This window comes from Macrobrachium rosenbergii, chromosome 5, assembly GCF_040412425.1.
Source record: "Macrobrachium rosenbergii isolate ZJJX-2024 chromosome 5, ASM4041242v1, whole genome shotgun sequence".
In the NCBI taxonomy this organism is placed as follows: Eukaryota; Metazoa; Arthropoda; class Malacostraca; order Decapoda; family Palaemonidae; genus Macrobrachium; species Macrobrachium rosenbergii.
This window is the reverse complement of record NC_089745.1, coordinates 10,539,809-10,562,832: the sequence shown is the minus strand read 5'-3', so window position 1 is coordinate 10,562,832 and position 23,024 is coordinate 10,539,809. Positions and strand designations below refer to the sequence as shown.

General features: G+C 35.8%; 2 protein-coding genes across 3 annotated transcripts in view; one reads left to right on the top strand and one right to left on the bottom strand.

Annotated features, from left to right (window-relative positions):
• The window catches only part of LOC136838501 (thiopurine S-methyltransferase-like), a 45,676-nt gene that overhangs the window by 6,259 nt on the left and 16,393 nt on the right, over positions 1 to 23,024 (top strand). The gene's annotated exons all lie outside the window — the stretch shown is intronic.
• LOC136838500 (major facilitator superfamily domain-containing protein 6-like) overlaps positions 1 to 23,024 on the bottom strand; it is a 62,077-nt gene that overhangs the window by 31,971 nt on the left and 7,082 nt on the right. For both annotated transcript variants that reach the window (XM_067103515.1, XM_067103514.1), the window contains exon 2: positions 4,741 to 4,895. In XM_067103515.1, coding sequence (XP_066959616.1) covers positions 4,741 to 4,791 — 51 coding nt within the window. In that variant the 5' untranslated portion in view covers positions 4,792 to 4,895. The remainder of the gene's footprint in view (positions 1 to 4,740; positions 4,896 to 23,024) is intronic.

The following is a 23,024-nucleotide window of genomic DNA, read 5'->3' as shown; positions in this document are numbered from 1 at the left end:
ATTTTAGCATGTAGGAAAAATGATGTAATCTTACTTTTCCACGCGCTGATCAACACTGCATGACTCACGTTCAGAGTATTTTATGATTTTTCTAATATCAAATTAAGGTTATCTGAAATGCAGTTGTATGCTCTTTCTGTTTCCCAGGTATAATAGTTAATTTTCCTGTTTATCTCTCAGATATAAATCGTACTTCTGGAAAGCGACGATAAGACCGTTAGTGAAGGCAGTTGCATCATGGACCTACAGTCATTTGCAGGCCAACATTTGTTTTCAATATCCATTTTGGGAGATAACAAAGTAAGAATGTAATCATGGAAAGTCTTAAGTCTTAAAGGAAAAGAAATCTCTTACTACTAAGAAGGAGGAGTTGCAAAATAATGCTAAGAAGGGAGAAAGACATTAATTGTTAGCATATATTCTTTCCCAGGCGACCCCATGCTTTCACATATATCTCGCTGAGCATATTCCTCTTCAAACCTTAACTCATCTCTTGCACTTTGCCTTTTCCCTACAAACATTTCTTTATTTTCTTTATATAATTTCCTCTTAGGCACTTATATCTTTTCCCATGTCTCCTCAACGCTCTTTACATTCCTATCTTCCCAATCTCTCTCCATCCATTTCTTTCGAAACCCTCTCCTATTCCTCAAACCTGCCGACATTTTATTCTACTGTATTTTTACTCCTCTCTCTCCTCATTTCACTATGTCTCTCAACCCTTATTCCTTTCCCTCACGTTTCCTTCATTACTCTCTCCATCCACCCTCTTCCTTTCCTTAGTTTTCATCTCCCTTCGGTACCTGGAGGCACAAAGAGGCGTAATAAGAGCACTTGACTAGGGACACAATGAATGGCAGCGATAAACACTGAGAGCCCCTATGATGCCCTCATGCCCCAGATTTGCCCAAGGGCACACACTTTACTACCCTGTCTCAGATTCAGCTTAAACATTTATGATAGCGGTGGCCTCATGGGTAAAAATGAATTCGCCGTAAGGACGGAAACAAAGGGATGATGACAGGAAATCAGACCTTATGGACAATCAATGAATTCAGTTGGTATCTCCTGGACAGAAGTCCGATAAAGAGTTAAACCAAGGCAAGGGTAGGAAAATAATTTAAAAACAAATTAAGTGAAAGGTTATACAACCGCTACGTTATTACGGTTTTCAAATGACAATGCCTAACAGTGGCTTAAGATTGTCCTCTAGCTGATCTAAAGCTCTTTTTGTTACGAAGGATTCGTGAGAATTTTCTAATTTCATAAAATAAGTTTTTAGCTTTGTCTCTCGGTTTCAGAATAATTTCACTGAACGAAAAAAAATCAAGAAACAAAAACAACCCACAAAAACAAACAATAAAGCAGAGTAGAAAAGCAAAAGTGAGAAGCGAAGTTTATCCATTTTGATTATAAAATCCATTCTAAACTTTTATGAGTTTTTTTATTATTAGATCACTGCTCCTACTGCGCAGCCTGGAAGCTGTTTATTAAGACGACAAAGATGATACCAACACGTTCAGATATCAATGTGTTAATTTTTTCCCCCCATTCACTAAAGCTAAAACAACATATATACTCTAGGTTACGATATTCGATCTGTGAAACATATCAGTATTTTATACGAGTGATCATTTCGAAAACTGGACAGTTTAAGGGTACCTAATGCAAACAACGTCATCCGTGGCGATCTTTGAATAGAGCCATGTGAATATCAACGAAAATTATCTAAGCATTTCCATTCCTTGATAACCGAGAGCTTTTTTATGTCTTTTTCGGTTTTCCATTAACAGAGAGCTGGACTTTTCTTCCATTGCTAGCATGAAATCTAAATGCTTTTCCTCTCTAAATGACAGCATGTGGAAATCTATGAATGATTTTATTGTTAAAATATTCAAGGAGTAGACAAATGAACTCAAAAATAAAATCATTATTGCATTAATGATGAGAGAGAGAGAGAGAGAGAGAGAGAGAGAGAGAGAGAGAGAGAGAGAGAGAGAGATTTTAAAGCCTAGCAAAGAAAAATATGAGCAAAATCCTATGTGCCCTTTCTGGAATTCTGTGAAATTAGGTTTCATTAGGTTTCAAGATATTACGCGCTGCGCATCCAAGAGACCAACTGACACGGAACGCAATCGAGTTTCACAGACTAATCCTTCATAGTTGGAAGACGGTTGTCTGTGGCAATCCATCAGATTGATGATTATTCACGGACATTCATCATTTAGTAGACAATAACCAAAGGACCAGCAATAACACAGTAGTAGTATTAGTAGCAGTAATAGTAGAAGTAGTAGCTTCAAGGACCAATGCCCAGCGACAAGAGAGCAACACAGCTGTTATGCCGAATTATTGGCTTAATTTATTGTGTTCCAAGAGTCTCTCCTCACCACGTGCATAAATGCTGCTTCCTGGCTCTCTCTCTCTCTCTCTCTCTCTCTCTCTCTCTCTACTGAGGTTTAACAGCAGTAGTGGCAATGATAATATAATAATAATAATAATAACTGAATTTCATATTTCAAAGTAGTTGCTAAAGCAAAATTACTAAATGCAGCGATAAGCCTAGGGGGAAAAAATAATTTTCTTCATAAGAAAAAAATAATCATTTTCCTCATGAGAGAAAAAGAATAATTTTCTTCATAAGAGAAAGATAATCATTTTCTTCCTAAGAGGAAAAATAATTTTCTTCATAAGAGAAAAATAATTTTCTTCATGAGAGAAAAATAATAATTTTCTTCATGAGAGAAAAACAATCATTTTCTTCATAAGAGAAAATAATAATTTTCTTCATGAAAAAAATAATTTTTTTCACGAGAGAAAAATAATCATTTTCTTCATGAGAGAAAATTAATCGTTTTCTTCATGAGAGAAAAATAGCCATTTTCTTCATGAGATAAAAATAATTATTTTCTTGAGAGAAAAATAACCATTTTCTCCATAAGAGAAAAATAATAATTTTCTTCACAAGAGAAAAATGATCATTTCCTTCTTAAGATAAAATAATCATTTTCTCCGTAAGAGAAAAATAATTATTTTCTTCATAAGAGAAAAAGAATTTTCTTCATATGAGAAAAATAATTTTCTTCATAAAATAAAAATAATAATTTTCTTTATAAGAGAAAAATAACAATTTTCTTCATGAGAGAAAAATAATAATTTTCTGCATAAGAGAAAAATAATTTTCTTCATACGAGAAAAATAATCGTTTTCTTCATAAGAGAAAAATAATTTTCTTTAAGAACCATTTTCTTTTATCTTCCAAATCTTCTTTGTTGTCATTGTTTCTAGGTACGTTGCTGATTCTTCTCATTATCACCATCCCCAATTCGCTGCTGGAAACAAATACATTTTAACTGGAATACACTAAAAAAAAAAAAGAAATGCGCGTTGACGACTATGCATTTTCTCCATCTAATATTCTTCATGTCACTTCTAAAGACCTCGTATTGACTCCTAGTTATTAGTTTTGTTATGTGTTCATTTGTCTTTTGTACACAAGTATGATTAAACCAGTGAATCGCATAGTCTCCCTCCTCCTTTTATTTAAGAAATTATCAACCTCAAGACCTAGCAATAAGTGTCTCTTAGTTTACAGACTTCGCAGCTTTATCTATCTATCTATCGATCTGCCTTTAAACTAAAATAATTCTTTAAAAACCACTTGCACAAAGTTCAACAGACTATACACCCTAGAAGGTTCCAAAGCGAAATCAGCCTGCAGAGAGAGAGAGAGAGAGAGAGAGAGAGAGAGAGAGAGAGAGAGAGAGAGAGAGAGAGAGACATAAGCTATAGGAAAAGGTGATAAATACATAAATATGAGGGAACAGATAATAAAATCGATATACCTGAAATGCAGGAGACATCAGCAGGGAGCAAGAATGAATTTGCTCCCTCGCTTACCGTATTTGCACTAGGCAAACTATTCCGCATCTTAGTTGCAGCCAAGATAAAACTCCTTGATCCTTTTACAGATTAACCCCAACTCCTTTCACGGCAATTCCGGGTAATGGCCATCAAAACATCCCTAAGGACTTGCCGCAGATAAATGTAACGCACGAAAGTTTCCGATGGGTATCTAAACAGGATAACCTTCTGTCTTCAGGAAGACGTCTGTCAAAATGGCAATCTCTCTCTCTCTCTCTCTCTCTCTCTGAATCTAGTTGTAGCCAACTTCCCGTTCTGCCCCAGAGGATTTTCTGTTTATAAAATGTGAAGAACTCTTAATCTGTACGATAAAGTCATGTTCATGTGGCATTTTGGGGAGCAAGGTAGTAACAAGTGAAAGAGCGGCTCGGTGAACTTTAGCATTCTTTTTAAACTATTCATATTATCGTATCATAATTATTACCTAAGGGTATTATGAAATCCTGAATAACTGTAGTCGCACTGCCGTCTAATTCTTATTAATGAATTGCGAAGAACTGTTAATCAACATAGTGATAGTGAAGTCACGTTCACGAGCCTTTTGAAGCAGGGAAGTAAACGGAAAAAGTGGTTCAGTACACTTCAACATCCTCCTGTAACCACGCATATCATCATATCATAATTACCTAGGGGTATTCTGAAATCGTGAATCATTGTTCCAGGACTACCGTCTTTGCACAAAAACTGCATGGACCATTATGAAAACAAAATATCAAATAGGGGCTCGCCCCCCAAAAAATGAGTGAATTTTCCCAATGCTCTCAAGTGGAGAAAACCCGAACCACGCGCGTGTATGAAACAAGAAACCATACTCACTTTGAAATTTCCGATTTTGTCCGCAATGGCTCCCGCCACGGGGGGTCCCATGATGGAGACCAGCGGGATGATGGCATAGACCACGGCGGCCTCATCTGCGCCGAATCCGAGCGATTGCAAGTGCACGGCCAAATATGGGTATAACGTCGTATTAGCTGGAAAAGAAGACGGAGATTAATGCGTTGCTACTGGAATACAGAATTGAGGCCAAAGGCCAAGCGCTGGGACCTATGAGGCCATTCAGTTAAAAAGGAAATTGACAGTAAGAAGGCTGGAAAGGTGTAACAGGAGGAAAAGCTCGCATTTGCACTATGAAACAATTGATAGAGTTCGAAAGTCCGATGTGAGAAAGATTATGAAAAAAAAGTTAAGTATACCTTGTTTAACCAGACCACTGAGCTAATTAACAGCTCTCCCAGGGCTGGCCCGAAGGATTAGACTTATTTTACGACAGAAGTACCGTACAGAAAAAGAAATGAAAGAGGTCGCAGCTAAGGGCCGTAGGGACGCTGCAAAGAACCTTGAGTAATGCCTACAGCGCACCGCGTGAGGCGCACTAACGGCACTACCCTCTCCTACGTGGACGATGCTACACAAAAATAAAATATTAAAAAAAGGAAAAGCCGATCCTTGCTTGGGTGGAGTACTTTCGACTCGAAACTATGACGTAGATGACTGGTTTGCCCGAGTTGCCTAGTCCTTTCAGCTGAGGTTGAAATGATCGAGAGCAAACCGGTTTGCAGCTGGTTCGAGAACAAGGTGAATGAGGCGCGCACGGCCATTACTGCCCGGGTTGTCAGTTTTTCAAAGCGAGTTGGGCGTAGAAGGAGCGACGAAGAACGGATAAGCTACGCTATTATCTAACTAAACTTCATACTGGCCCCATGACTAAAAATACCAGTTATAACAGGATCAGCTGGCAAGCCTGTAGAGAGAGAAAGAATGAATCTTCAACAAAATAAAGGATGCAGACGTTGTGCTCAAGAGCTACATTTCCTCTTGTTTATGTTTCCCGGTGGATATGAAATCTCCCTGGCGTTACCGTAAAAAATAGCGAATATGTGGTATTTGTTGTCTCTTCATCAAATTGGGGGACGAAATTACTGCAATAATGCACTAGAGGAGGTCCGATCAGAATGCCTTACGTTGCATATGTTGGTGATTATGGTAATCAGTGACATTAAAGACATGCATCAGAGAGAGAGAGAGAGAGAGAGAGAGAGAAAGAGAGAGAGAGAGAGAGAGATACAATAAACCTGCGCAATAAGAAAATTAAGGATAATTTTATTTATTTGCATGAGGAACACACCACACTAAAAACTAGAGCTGGATAAAAAAAGGGAAAATCAAAATAGGTGATTTATATACAGACGCAAAGAGAAGGCCAGTGACATAAACCCTAGTCATTGTTAAAGCCACACATATAATCTTACTTTTTGTTTATTCTGTTCTTACGCAAAGGTGAATCAACAGAAGAAAAACCCAAATGTAAGTTTCCGTTGTGAATTCTGAAAATTTATGTACTTCGAGAACTAGGCCTTATCTGAAATGTAATGTTTTGCGAGTGTACACACACGTATATATATATTTTATATATAAGCGAACCCCACAGGAAAGTGAGAGGCCTAAGTTCAGTACCAAGCGCTTTCACGTTTATTAACGCATCATTGGACACAAATGAGACACATTTGTACCCAGACGATGCGTGAATAAACGTGAAAGTGCTTGGTACCGAACTTCTGCCTGTCGTTTTCCTGTGGGATTCGCTTAAACACTGAAGTCACGTGCATCTACTTTGATATTTTAAGCATATATTATATACATATATACATATATATATATATATATATATATATATATATATATAATATATATATAAAAATTATATATATATACATATATATACATATTGGTCACATTCTTTAACCAGGTAATTTCACTATTCCGTTACCTAGAAGTAATACAAACTCCTTTCAGTACTTTTTCTTTAAGTAACGTTATCTTCACGAAGAACACCAGTCACTTTCCGCGGTGTTAATCCTTTGGGCTTAATCTCTTTTCATAATCGCTTTCATGAGATATGAAAAGACTTAGTTTCCTTTTCCCTGTTTCTTTTCCATTAATATCTGAAGCCTCTAACCACACAGCTGGAACGTTTCCCCTCCACCGTCCTCAGCGAATAAAAACCGATTTCCGATTCACGAAGCGGAAAATTTCAAATTCATACTTCCCTTGGGCCTAATAATAGCCAAAGGCTTCGGCTTCTTCATACTCCTCTGCCCTTTCATCACCCAAACGGATACTAAATATTATTTTCACTATTCTTGGATCTTATACTGAACGTTATTTCACTGTTCTTGGATCTTATACTAAATATTATTTTGCTATTCTTGGATCTTAAAGTGTCCATGTGCTTTCACATTTATTTTCATATCACATTACCAGTGGTCCACTGGGTCATTTCATTGATAAGCGTTTTCTTTTTACCGAGTAATATACTTTGATCCGTATCTAACTTACTTCTAAATCTGTTATTACATATAGAAATACAAGCGTTCCATCGTGACTGTATGTTGTCTATAACTTACTAAAATCAATTGTTCCCCTCATGCAGTTGCGTCGCTATGGGGTTGGGGGGGGGGGCCCTCGGACGCGTCCCCCCGCCAGGTTGAAATTCTCTTTGTAACTAAACTACCCTTTACAGTATTTGATACATTTGCATATAGTAAGAGTTGAAAATTAAATGAAAATTGTGCTCTATTATTCCAAATACAGGTTTACTAATTACTAATACTATTATTTTCCTTCATTCACATGGATATATAACTTCGAGAATAGTATATTTTACTAATTACAGAATTTGTACATTAGTTTTTTGTAATTTTCTTTGGCCCCGCAAAAAATATCTTGGCCCCACCTAAGGCCCCCGCCCCCCTCAACTGATGGCGCCCCAGCTACGCCACTGCCTTCTGTCCGCAGCTGAAAGTTTTCGTTTATCTTGTAAGCTATTTCTTTAGGCTGATTTTAGTTCTTCCTACAAAGATTGCTCAGTTGTGGTTAGTCATCATTGCTTCTTGACTAAAAACTAAGCCTTTCATTACAGATTAGGAGCAAAAGTTTTCATCAGGAATAAGAATAGTGTAGTCCACAGTCCGTCAATCTATAAATCATAAGACGGTTTGATCTGTGAAAAAAACAAACAATGTACTGATGTATTATTAAAACATACTTCCTTACAAGCAAATCCAGCTATGTATACACAAGGAGGACGAAATAAAACAAATTTTAATAAAGTTCAATAATCAATTTTAAATTTCAGATACCCTTGATAGTCAGAGCTTAGGGACTTATTAAGAGTTATCACAGTCACTGTCTTTAGACTGAAGTTTAACTCGTGAGTTCCACTTACAAGTTAACACATTAAAATGATGAGCATTTAATAAGATTTCTTTGTAAATATCCGGTTCTTGATGGAAATCGAAATGTTTTTTAAATTCTATTAATGAAATCTATTGAACATATTAAGTGAATGAGTTCTGAATACTTGTTCTAAGAAAGATGTACCTTTCTTTTTCACAGACTGATCTAAGCATGTTATAGCATATTATAAATTAGTATGCGGTACTGCGATCAGAAAATCGGCCGCGAATAAATATTTAGAACGCAGAATGTTTTGACAAAAGTCCACTCATTATTAACTAACCATTTCATACCTAGTAGGAAACAGCAACTACAGGAAGGTAACGAACAAGTAGGTACAGAAAATCTACAGTATGTAGCGAATCATCTTTCTTTGGAACGTAACGCACACTGTATGCATGAACCAATACAACTGTGGCTTAAATAAAACCCAAGTACGTTCTCCAGTTGGACAAAAAGTGGCCGAGAGTGACCTTAAACATTTAGACGAGTAGCCGGACGTGTGAAAAGAGGAAAAATGATCATCACATAAAAACATGTGGACTACAATATCATAAGCACGTGGACCAGATACAGACACAAATATAAAGACCAGTATCACTGATGAACTGATTAATTAAACTTCTCTTAGCAACAGTTCTCATCCCTTAAACAAAGGCTACAGAATGAGGGCTATCGGTGGAAAAAGGCATCCGGCACCAGGTCACGTAAAGTAACCCACATGAATTATGAAAGGAGTCAAGGGAGGTAAAAAGTTTCTATACGAACACCATGTGTCGGCCCTCCGTATAAGAATTCAACCCAAGGGGTGCTTACGAAAGATGGCCAACATGTTATGGCCTATGGGGACGCCGCGGTTGAGAAGAAAATAATGGATACATATAATACGTGAGAGAAATATCTACCGTTGAGAGAACTGTTCAAGAGTTTGCATATTAATCTTTTATGTACGTAAGACGAAAGAAGTAAGTGTATCAATAAATAAATAATACACACGGAAAGGAATATAATATAACAGATGGTTCCGATCGATCTGTATCGTTAGGAAGAGATGTATAAGACCAAATTCACCAACACACCACACACACATACAGACACACACACACACACACACACATATATATATATATATATATATATATATATATATATATATATATATATGTGAACTTTTATCACACCACCGTGACATTTTCTTATATAAAATATTGTTACAAAATGTCATTTAATATCCAAACTAGACTAGTCACTGAAATCTGAGATAGTTACCGTTGGTGGTTCGAGCCCATCAGCTGGCTATAACTAATCAAATTATAATTCCCCTTCGGTGTTATTTTCGTAGTGCGAATTGGATAATAAATGACATTTGTAGCTTAATGTGTATATATATACAGTATATGTGTGTATATATATATATATATATATATATATATATGTGTGTGTGTGTGTGTATGTATGAAGATAAAAAGGCCCATTAAACACTATTTGAGCGTTGCAACCATATATTTCGAGCACTTCCTTCTGTGCCCCTGTTCACTGGTAAAATATGGACAGATGATGTGTTACACGAGTAGCCTATACATACAAAGCATAGTGTTTTATGGGCCTTTTTATCTTCATATCATACTGCTGTATAACAGTAAAAGACATTCATATATATATACATATATATATAGATATATATATATATATATATATATATATATATATATATATATATATTATAAATATATATTTGTGCGTGTGTTTCCTCTTGCTTCAGTCAACAGATTTAGTCAGGGACGAAATGGCAATATTCCAAAACCATCCGGTCTAAAAGTTATTCAAATACACATATCTGGTAATCATCTGAGTAGCATGCAAGAACGACAGACGTATTCATTCCATACCATTATTAAGGTGCAATGTCGTTTTCATATCACCGAACAAAAGTTCAAGATTCAAACAATAACCTCCAAGACGAAACTCTGAGTGGCATTAATTTCCAGGAGTCAGCCTTGCGAAATCACGTTGGACCTTTTGTTGTCACTGAGTCAAACCTGGACTACAGCAAAAGTAGCATTACCGCTCATAATCTTGGAGCCCCCAAAAAACTTTCTACATTTTTATATGGTTTATGTAACATTTCTCAAGTCATTTGCGGATGACCTGAATCACAAAACTTGAAGAATAACAAGGAAATCTGATCAGAGATTAAGAAGGAAGGAAGGACAGGCGTTAAGCAGAAGTAGAAAAAAAAATATACTCGTACATTATCAGTGATAATAGAAATATGACGAACAATGCAAATGGTGATAAGACGAAGGAAAATTTGTCAGCGAAAAATGAAAATGAAGAATATTTTACTGAAATAAAAGACAATTTCCTAAAAGATTAACCGTTTTACTGAAGACGAAAAATGACAAAATATGATGTTGAAATAAAAAAAACAACAACACGACACTTTGTTCATTTTAGCCCCTCACCAAAAGTCATTATTGCCGAGTCAGGCGTATTTTGCCAGTGGAATACAAACGATTTGTCTGACCTCGTTGGCAGTAGCTTCCCAGAATCCAACATCCCATAAAATTATTTACCGACAACAGTCTCTGGGGCGTTTTAATTCCTTACGTAAGAGTTCGATTCGTGTGAATCTCACCAATGCCTTCTCTACTCTTGTTTTCTTCGTCCTCTGACCTTCAGAGTCCCGGGCTTATAGTTTCATGATCGTTATTTTTGAGGTCTGCTTCTAGTGCATGCGTGCTTTTTAGTTGTTGGGCGTTTATTGTCTTCAGTGCTACTTTCAGCGTTCTGTATAATTAGGCTATATATATATATATATATATATATATATATATATATATATATATATATATATATATATATATATATATATATATATATATATATATATATATATATATATTATATATTTATATATATGCACTCTACATTCATTTACACGAGCGCATAAAACTCCCTGTCAGAAATATTTTGCCTTTAAACAACATGGCGAGAGTTATGTTTTATAAAATGCACATGCATAAAACAGCACGTATATTTACATACACACACACACACACACACACAAAACAAATGAAAGTTCTAAAGCTAAGAGACTGATATTCTAATTATTATTCCACACTCATTAAGGATATGTATTTTCGCTGTTCAAAATAATTCCTTGAGTCCTCACGACATCGACGATCTAGAAAACTTTGACACCACTCTAAGACGATGTTGGTAAAGCAAAAACTACACGAAACCACCTTGTCAATGCATCGCCATCCCTCTCCGGCGCAATAAATAGAATAAAAATAGACTTGGTCCGGCCAAAAAAATAAAACGATTGAGTTAAGTTCAAGAGTACCTGATTCACGGAACTTTTACCTGTCCTTTAGTAGGACAGATTACAATTCAGTCGAAACCTCACTAGATTTTAGTTCTGAAATGTATTTTTCGTTTCATTTTATTAGTGAAAAAATGTAGATTTCGGGGAGTAATATTAAAACATTACACCTATATTATTAAGGATGGTCCTGAGAATAAATCAAAAGTCCAAATATTGGGGAACAAAACAGTACACCTTTATTAAGGACGGCCCTGAGAATGAATTAAGTCCAAAAATTAGGGGAATCAAGCAGTATACCTCTTTTATTAAGGATGGTCCTGAGAATAAGTTAAAGTTCAAAAATTGGGGGAATCAAACTACACCACACTTAATAAGGGTTGCCTAATCCTGAGAATAAATTTAAGTCCAAAAATTGGGGGAATCCAACACTACACCTCATTTATTAAGGATGGTCCTGAGAGTAAATTAAAGTCCCAAAATTTGGGGAATCAAACTACACATCAATAAGGCTACTCCTGAGAACAAATTTAAGTCCAAAAAATTGGGGGAACAAAACAGTACACTTCATTTATTAAGGATGGTCCTGAGAATAAACTTAAGTTCAAAAATTGGGTACTTAAACAGTACACCTAATTTAATAAGGATAGTTCTGAGAGTAAATTAAAAGTCCAAAAATTGAGGGAATCAAACTACACCACATTTAATAACGATAGTCCTGAGAATAAATCTGTCCAAAAATAGGGGGAACAAAACAGGACACCTCATTTATTAAGGATGGTCCTGAGAATAAATTTAAGTCCAAAAATTGGGGGGAATCAAACTACACCACATTTAATAATGATGGTATTGAGAATAAATTTAATAAGGATGATCATGAGAATAAATTTAAGTCCAAAAATTGGGGGATTCAAACTACACCACATTTAACCAGGATGGTCCTGAAAATGAATTTAATAAGGATGGTCCTGAGAATAAATTTAAGTCCAAAAATTGGGGGAATCAAACTACACCACATTTAATAAGGATGGTTCTGAGAACAAATTTAATAAGGATGGCCCTGAGAATAAATTCAATAAGGATGGTCCTGAGAATAAATTTAATAAGGATAGTCCTGAGAATAAATTTAAGTCCAAAAATTGGGGGAATCAAACAGTACACCTCATTTATCAAGGATGGTCCTGAGAATAAATTTAAGTCCAAAAATTGGGGGAATCAAATAGGACACCTCATTTATCAAGAATGGTCCTGAGAATAAATTAAAGTCCAAAAATTGGGGGAACCGCAGTTGGTGCTAATCTCGAAGTTCGGAGGCAATCTTGAGCTAATATTTAAATAGGGAAAAATTAACCAGACTTCGAACGGAAAAACAAAAGTAAAAATCATGGAAGACAAACTACTAAGCAACTGTGTTAGCTGACTAAGTCAGAGTCTATCCCAGATTTTTGTAGCATTTATTCCTCAGAAATGAGGTACATAATATAATCCTCTGAAATGAGGTACATAATATAATCCTCTGAAATGAGGTTATATAATATAATCCTCTGAAATGAGGTTACATAATAAAATCCTCTAAAATGAGGGTATATAATATGCGTCAAAATGGTCCCAAGAATAAAATAAAATAAAAAATGTACGCAGTAAGGGATTAATAGCCTGAAACATTTGAACATGACTAAACATCTTAAAACTCAAGAATACCCAAAATGGTTAGCCTAAGCATGACTCTCTCTCTCTCTCTCTCTCTCTCTCTCTCTCTCTCTCTCATTTGTAAATTTCGTCCCATACGACTCATAGAACTTCCAAGACCCTGAGACTGCAATTTAAACTTCAGAAACCTCGGATTATCTTGGAGAAAATATTAGAACTTGAGAGGTCATCCCAAGACAATGCATATTTAGAAGACGAACCTGATACGAAAATGATATAATAAACTATAAATTTCAACGTTAGCTGCAATGATAAAACAAAACGATATTAAGGGACTGCCTGTTATTGATCTTCTTAAACTTAGTCCATACCACAGAGTATTGTAGAGAAAACTATAGGCATGAAAAGATCAAGGCTTCCACTCAGTCTTGTATCTCAGAAAACTATAGGCATGAAAAGATCAAGGCTTCCACTCAGTCTTGTATCTCAGACTGCTTAACATTTACTCTCCCGATCTGATGACGAAAGTTGCGCAAACCTTGCGTTTCCATCGATAGCTATCAGTTTTATAACTTTAGTAGTTGGAAATATTATTAATAATTACCAAGATAACTCTGTTGATAGTTTTCACAGCCAGATACAGTACTACTACTTCTTAGCACACACACACACATATAATATTATATATATATATATATATATATATATATATATATATATATATATATATATATATATATATATATTCTAACTTTAAAGCATGTTCCAGGTGACCTGATTTTAGTTGTGTAGAGAATAAAGGAGCTAGTGTGAAATATGTGGAGAAAAAGACACTTGCAGAATTATAATCAGATAGAAACTGTTGCTTAACCTGTTACTAAACAGGACTGGTTTCTTATGACGGAATTCTTTGGCCTTTACGTACCATATAATTTTGAGGTAAAACGAGGAAAACATAATTTCTAAAGTTTTTAAACTTAAAAAAAAGACGTTCATCTTATCCTTTCCATTAACTGTGACCACATACTTTTGAAGATACTTTTTGCTTTCCGTTTCACTGACAGATCTTTTGCTAACAACTGTACCACGAGTACATATTTTGTACACTGCACACGCACATACATGTAATAATATATATACATACATATGAATATATAAATATATGCTGCAATAACTACGTTGAAAATCAATGTAAGCGTTACCGCGTATCATAAAGTCTAGATTTTCCCAACGCTATGATGTACATTATGATTTTATTGAACTGCACGAGAAAATAGGGTTGACGAGCCATCAGCAAGCAGTTAATTTTTATTTCACACACACACACACACGAATATATATATATATATATATATATATATATATATATATATATATAAGATATATATATATATATATATATATATATATATATATATATATATATATATAATATATATATATTACCTGTATATATACTGTACATTACTTTCTAAATATATATATATATATATATATATATATATATATATATATATATATATATATATATATATATATATGTGTGTGTGTGTGTGTGTGTGTGTGTGTGTGTGTGTATCTTCATAAATACGCTATGAAATGCACATTTTCCGTATATACAAGACTGAGCAAAACCCACAGGAACGAAAATGAAGTTTATTTAGCTTTCCAAGGGACCATGTCTCTTCCCCTTCAAAATACAACGGTATTCCTACGTGGAGGGGGTGATCCCTTCCGAAGCTGAATAAATTTCATCTTCGTTTTTGTGTCACTTATTCAGTCTTATATACATACATGTATGTATATACACAGTATACATATACACAGATGAGCATAATGAGTAGGTTATACAGGGAGAATTAATTAAAGAGGGCTGAATAACAAACATAACATCACAAACATCGAAATAAACAAGGATCTTCATCTTACAAAACTCCTTTCAAAATCCCAAACTGGAAAAAAAAAAATCCACTCGACCTCAAAAACCGAAATGACCCGAGGCTTCATTTAATGAGACTATGAACATCTGACTTCAATTAAATTATATCGGAATTAATGAGAGAGAGAGAGAGAGAGAGAGAGAGAGAGAGAGAGAGAGAGAGAGAGAGAGAGAGAGAGAGAGAGAGAATAACTGCTGAGATTTATAGTATTTATTTATTTATTCATTGTAATTTCTAGATACTGATGACAGGAAGTGCTTCTGTTATTTAGGTGATGTTTGAAACAGCATTCGGAAATTGGTTGTGGAAATATATGTATATGTCTTAATTGTTCTTTTATGGCGCTTACATGTAATATATAATAATATATATATATATATATATATATATATATATATATATATATATATATATATATATATATAGTATATATATATTACATATATACAGTATATATATATATAAAATTATATATATATGCATATATATACACATGTTTATATTATATATACATTACACATTGACACACACACATATATATATATATATATATATATATATATATATATATATATATATATATATATATATATATGTGTGTGTGTGTGTGTGTGTGTGGTTGCATTTGTGGAAAAAAATATAAGGTTAGAAAGCCATGAACCATGGATGCTTTTACTCTTTTACAGAAACTGTATTCCTTTAACCACCTCCGTTAAAATTAATGTTATTCAGCCACTGTTCCATAGCTCCGCTGTGTACGGAATGAACAATTTACTGAAACGAGCAACTTAAGATCGAGGCACTGCAACAGAATACTGGAATTCATGTAGCTCATACCAAATAGACTGCTAAAACTAACACAGTTCTTGGGTAGAATGAGTTATTAGCAGGGGCTTAATGTGTTATCTGATAAGGGGAATTCCCTTACTCATCCACCAAGTCACTCATTATGGCTCAAGATAAGAGTTTTCTTGCTAATCATTGTTCTGAGATGTTGAGATTTCCTCAGCCAGTTGTATACTTTGGATGATAGCAGACCAAGACATTTGCAAAGGCATTATATTTCATGGGGATCATTATCCGATATCCAGGTGGATGCAGCGAGCGTGATCCACGGTTTAAGTAAGGAATTGAAACAAAGCTATATCATTTCTTCAAAGGACGTGAGTGGACTTAAACTGAACTCGCATTTATATAGATAAATTGAAACTCGTCATTAATCGTACAATACAAAAAAGCGATAATATATAATAAGGCAGTGCAAAATAAAAAATAAATAATAATAAACAAATAAACTTTAAAGATGAGAAGTCCAGGAATAGGAAAATGTAATACTTTTCTGGGAAAGTTTATGTCTCTTAATTACATTGGAATGGAATGGAATATAGAATTTAGGCCAGAGGCAAAGCGCTGGACATATGAGGCCATTCAGCGCTGACAACAGGTGTCTAACAGGTGTAACAGGAGGAAAACCTCGCAGTTGCACTATGAATCAATTGTTAGAAGAGGATGGAAAGCAAGATGGAAGACAAGATAACATGAACGGAGGTACAGTAAAAGGAAAGAAAGAGGCCTTAATTACATTTAACAAACTTTACTGAATTTACAATCATCAACATCTATGACGCTACAAGGAGACTGGTCTGAAACTTGACAGTACAGGGGAAGAAAGACCGCTGGAACGAATACAATGAGGCTGTCACAACAGCAAGATTATTGATGCTGACGTTCTTTGCAACCAGTAGCATTAACAAACTAGAGCACCTGAAGTTCCCGATTGAAGTAAAGCTTATGGATTGCCAAGCAGGGTAAGTTCACAATGGTCTAAGCCTTAAAAGGTAAAAGGTATTTTTGGGAACATAAAGACCAGCACTTCGGGCAAATTTTAGTAGAAGACAGGAACTATAAAAAATGCTGCTGACACGTTGAGCGAAGAACATTCTAACAATAGTTTGACAACAAATAAACATTTTGGATTTTTCAAAAATTTTAAATATGGCGTCCAAACAACGAAAATAGTTTTGTTGAGACTGAATAAGTCTCTCTCCCCACCCTACCTCCCTCTCTCTCTTTAAAAGTCGAAGTTTTAAGGTTTAATGTTGGCCTATCTTCTGCTTCTATGTCTTCCGAGTCATTATCTTCCAACCTTTCGAGTTAAGACCCACTACTTTTCATTCTATCTTCTTTTTCTTGCCTCCTGCGGGCAAGGACCTACAACTTTGGCAGCATTGCGTCATTTTTTTCAGTGCTGTAAAAAAAGGGAAGCTTTGGGCCGACGGTAAAGCCAAGAAATATAAAATATTCCGAATCATTAAGTTAACCATCCACGACGAGTCATTAAATGGGAATTCATAATGAAATCAGTTGATCAACAATATTTTTCGGTTTGATGTAGTCAGCATCATACTCCAGTGATTATTATACCAATTGTTGATCCAGGCAGGTGTCTGTTAAACATGGTCACCAGTATATTTTGCGGTAGGAGAAAGTAAATAACTACGACGAAAGTACATTGCCTATGAATTATCTCACTTTCAAGACCATCAGTCATATCAGAAATAAAGACTAAAACGTCGTTAAGTCTCTGAAAAAGACTCCGTTCAGCACTAGACGAGTTAGGCTCACTAAAAACATCGTCGACAACATCTCTCTTGTAAGACAAGTAAAAACGACCAAAGTAATCAAGTACATCCAAACGAAGTCTTTAAACAAGAGCTTTATGGTTAACGAAGTCAAAATCAGCGTTTAAAATCCATTCGAACAAAATTAGACTCGTTTCCACGGCCAAGGTTTTCTTGGTTATTGTGACTAGTCAGATCTAAATGGCACCGCACGAGCTTAATTGTTTCCTCTTTTCGTACTGGTTGTCAGGAAGCGCCTGGCTCTAGATTCAAGGTACTTACGCAAGGACTTACAGATCAACTTCTGAGCGACTGCGATAGCTACATGGGGAAGGGGATTAGTCAGCAATTACTGCAGGCACCTACTTCCTTTTGCAACGGTCAAAGTATTAAATCCTCTCGGCTTCCCGGCACAAGAACTTTTAGGAGAATAAAAAGACAAATTTAAAACTGCTCCAAATATCTTACAAACCATTGAAATAATTCGCATACATTTTCCACGTCTACTATCCACGCAGTACTAAACAGCCCTTGGAACCAATATAATTAAGCGAATAAAGGGTACTTAGCAACCGAACCTTTCAATAACTGAATAACTGGTTATTCCTAGGGCGACGATAAACACCCATACAAAATACTGACACAGCTGTACACGTTTAATATTAGTATATACTTTTGAGAAGCTATTGTATTACCTTTACACGTTTAGTATTAGTATATACTTTTGAGAAGCTATTGTAGTACCTTCCTCCTTCACCAAAGGAAAGAATGACATATAAATACGAGTATAAGTATATATATATGGCTAAGCGAAGCCAATGCTGTACAAATTATTTACTTGTCTTCCCCCCTCCTTTCTTGCAACACAAACCACTTTTTACAGACGCCTTCGGAAGCCAAACAGTTCCAGATCAATCTGGTATCACTGTTTGTTCTTGGAAAATGTTTGTTGAGTATGCTGAAGTAACCGACGAGATTCGCTGTTCGGTTGTTTCGTGAAAGTTTCGACTGAGAAATTATCAAGTTAGTGTGATGATCCAGTACGGAACTTTCTACCTTTCTAGCGCTTCTCTGCTATTCCCATTCTGTTATTAAAAATGACTTATTTCCCTACAACAAGACATCGAACTAGCACAGCATGGTACATGCGAAAGTAAGGAGCAATATTTGAGTGGTTTTTCCTTAATATACAGTAGTGTTTCCTAGTCTTGACGCTGTTCACCCACCACCCTCAATTAGGAAACGTTGGGCCTCCAGGGGGCAAAGGAATGAGTTGATTCAAGAAAAAAGCTGGAAACTAGTTCAGTCCTCCTGATTTTACGACCGCTGACAGTTACCAGGAATTTTGTCGCATGCTTCTCCTCTCAAGGAAACGTAAGAGGGCATGTTTGCTTGCAAGCTGTCACGTGTGCGACGGGGGATCTGACCAACGTGTTTTTATCAACTGATGCAAGAGGGACTCACAGCGTCTACATTTTTTCTTTGCCTGAAATCTGAGCATGCTCATATATAATAGACCCACATTTTTAGGCAAAAAGATGAATCGCAAATTACCTGTCAATTGCCATGCATTTACTCGTGTCTTGTGTCCAACGACTGACAGTTTTGGTTAAATATCCAGGATGGGAATATAATTTATAAGCGCTCCAAAACAAAGGAAGGAGGGACGGCTTGGCAACCCTTTGAGATGGAGAGAAAAAAGGGAACGAGAACTAATGAATACGATAAGCAGCTCAAGTTAAACAAAACGCAAATAGTCTTCCTATCTTGTCTGACTAGTTGAAGATTTTGTTTTCCTTTTTTGACAATGGTATCCAAAACAAGCAAGCATTTAAGATAAAATTCCTTGTGATCTAATAGTATATAAACAGCAAACGTAGAAAAAGTACCAAATATATCTCCACGTTCAAGTTTATGGACCAGTGATGCGCAAGCCGGCAGCCCCTCCCCCCCTCCAAATGGGCATCTCGCAGGACTTTCCTTTGTTCAGTAGATAATGACAGACTTGGAACCGAAACGCCAAATAGCATTCTACCAATCAAGCAGGGTACAAGCTCCTCCCTACATAAGAAAGGTAGAGGGAGATGATATGTTTGCAGAGGATAATAGTTAGCATGAAAATAACCTGGGAAATATAAAAACGTGCCTGTCACCTATCTTTCTATCCACTTCAAAGCTTCGGAGTTTCCTTTTTGCTTTCGGTATCCCAAACAATTACAACCTATCATTCACCTCCCGTTGTTCTGGCTCATAATCTTCCATCCTTTATGCGTGTGTTCGATGTGGTACCCTTATCACCAAGGGCTGGGGATAAAGGGAACACCGAGATGATAAAAGTAGGTTCTCAATGTCTAGTGGAGTTAACAAATTCACATAAGTGCAAATTATGTGCGCGCAATTAATACAGAGCGGGCCCGTACAGGCGAAACATTACTGCCAGACGGACGAGGTTTGGTCATTACATATCGTACATGATGCATATAGGAATGACATGCATTTAATACATTAGGGAGGTATATAAACGGACACGAAATATAAAAGGACGTAATACATATATATAAAGGTTCATATATCGTACTGGATATTCTTTCGTGTACCTACACTTGATTCTCCCTTTGAAGACAACCCCTCTTTTTTACCCCATTGGCCTCTATTTTGAGCAGGCATGAGGCCTTGGATTGGAGGGAGATGTGAATCGGGTTGGGTATTCCTCCTCGAAGGTAAGTTGCATATGATATGATGAGAGAGAGAGAGAGAGAGAGAGAGAGAGAGAGAGAGAGAGAGAGAGAGAGGAGTAAGTGTACTTAAAAATCTCTCGAGCGTTTAACATGTTAACCAGGAACTACACATTTCATAGATCTATATAATTCAATACCCAAAAGTTATGAAACCGGTCCAATAAGATATACCAAAATATAAAACGATAAATGAAAAAACCTTTACAGTTATATCATCTCGAAATAAACCGGATATCGTAAAGTCACACTGAAGTTCCAGACACAGTTGTTTCCAAATTTGAAAGGTATTAATTATCTGAAGAGAAGCCTAACCCATACGATAGGCCTATGTGGCCCAATCCCAAGAGCCTAAAAACAAGACGGTCGTTAAATATCAAAGTTTATCGTTCTATCATCAAGGGCGTTCCCTGTGCCCGTGCCACGTCCGGGGTTGTGCAAGATACAAAGACAAAAAATTCATAATAATAATAATCAAAGTATGATCCTTTGGTCTTGAAATGCCCGTCGATCAAAACAAGTTGGATAATCTAGCCATACCTGACTTCATGCTTTAGCTAAATTTACCCTTACTGTTACATCTGCCTTAGCTTATTTAATTTTTGTATATGCAAACAGCTTCGACTAGAATCTTAATGACACGTTTTACATGTGTATATATATATAATGTGAGTGTGATTTTTATTATTCAAACACCATTATTAGGAAGAATGAAAAACGATTGTAAATCCTGAACGGTGTCGGGTTTGTTGCTATGCCATCTTCACCTGAAGGTGGCTTATCAGTAGAGCCGGCACCGGTCAGGATTTACAACTGTTTTTCATTTCTTCCCTGTGCGTATATAAATAAATATATATATATATATATATATATATATATACGACCTACAAATCATTAGCAATTTACCTAAGCCGGATGATAAATCAATTATTTGTTCTTTCATAACAGGACTGCATTTGTTTTTGTAACCAACTTAATCACCGCGACATTTTATCAGTATTTCTCTTTAGGAAAACATAGCTTACTCGCATATTTCATTCCAACTACAGAAAATTCCAGTACTTATATTAGTAACTCTTACTCCTTCCTAATGAACACCATATTCTGTGGAAACTTGAATTTCAAGTCAATGGTCTCTATGGGCTTGTTCCATATGGATAGGGTTCATCTTTTGAATAATAATAATAATAATAATAATAATTCATAGCAAGCTCATGAACAAAGGATGAAAAAAGGCAATAGAGTATGAGTTTTTGTCCAGTAACTCCCCGTAGGGGAGTAACGCCGTCAGTGCACCTCATGCGGTGCACTATAGCCATTACCTAAGGTTCTTTGCAGCGTGCCTTCGGCCCTAGCTGCAACCCCTTTCGTTCCTTTTACTGTACCTCCTTTCTTATTCTCTTTCTTCCATCTTACTTTCCACCCTCTTCTAACAAGCGATTCATAGCGCAACCGCGAGGTTTTCCTCCTGTTGCACCTTCCAAACCTTTTACGGTCAATAGCCGTTTCAGCACTGCATGACCTCATAGGTCCCAGTGCATGGCCTTTGGCCTAAATTCTATATTCAGTTCAACTGTCCAGTAACTTCCCTGCGAATAAAAATTGGAGATCAAACGAACTGACCCTTCTTGCTAAATCGACCTTCTTTCGACAAGGCTGCCCGTGAAGAGAAAGCTTTGTTCGGGTTGTTCGACTTATTTCCTCCTGAAGTAAAAGTCAAGGAAAAGTTATTGCTTGTTCTCTTGATGACTCTACTTATGTATTTGAATGCTGATGTTGCCTTTATAGTTAATACTCTTATATGTAAAAGTTTTGTATTCGAAGCTTCGTTACTAAAAATTAAAGCCTCCTCGGTATATTGCATTTAGTATGGTTAGAACTTCTTGCCCCTTCAACGTGTAGACGAAGCTTGTTTACGATGAACAGAAACAAAGTTACATATTATGGGATCTGTTCATACATTTAAATAAGTGTTGCCATCATCAAATTTTTGTTATTGCTCATTTAGAGCTACTAACTTTACATCGTAGACATTTATCATTATTATTATTATTCAGAAGATGAATCCTATTCATGTGGAACAAGCTCACAAGGCCATTGACTTGAAATTCAAGCTTCCAAAGAATACAGTGTTCATTTAAAAGAAGTAACAGAAGGTAATAGTAAATGCAGAAAGTCATTAGAAAAGAAAAAATAAATTAACAAATGAATAAATGAATATATATAAATGTAAGTACACTATAAAATGCAAGGAGAATTATTCTAGGATAGTAATGCATTGCATCTTCGCCTGAACTTCTGAGGTTCCAGTTGAAAGCGGAGATTTTAAAGTATTTGCAAAATAATGAGCAAGCACTCACTCTCAAATGTGTTTCATTATCTGTAATTCAAATTTCCTTCCAGAATTTTTACTCAGAAACGCGATTTTGCAGAAGTAATGACAAAAATCATACTCTCAGAGTCAGGGAGGAGATGAATAAGCCCAGCACCAACGAGAGGAAAAGGACAATCAAGAGAAGAAAAATGATGAGGGCAAAGACGGGCGATGAAAACGATAAGCAGCAGGACAGAGGAGGAGAAGAGAAGAAGA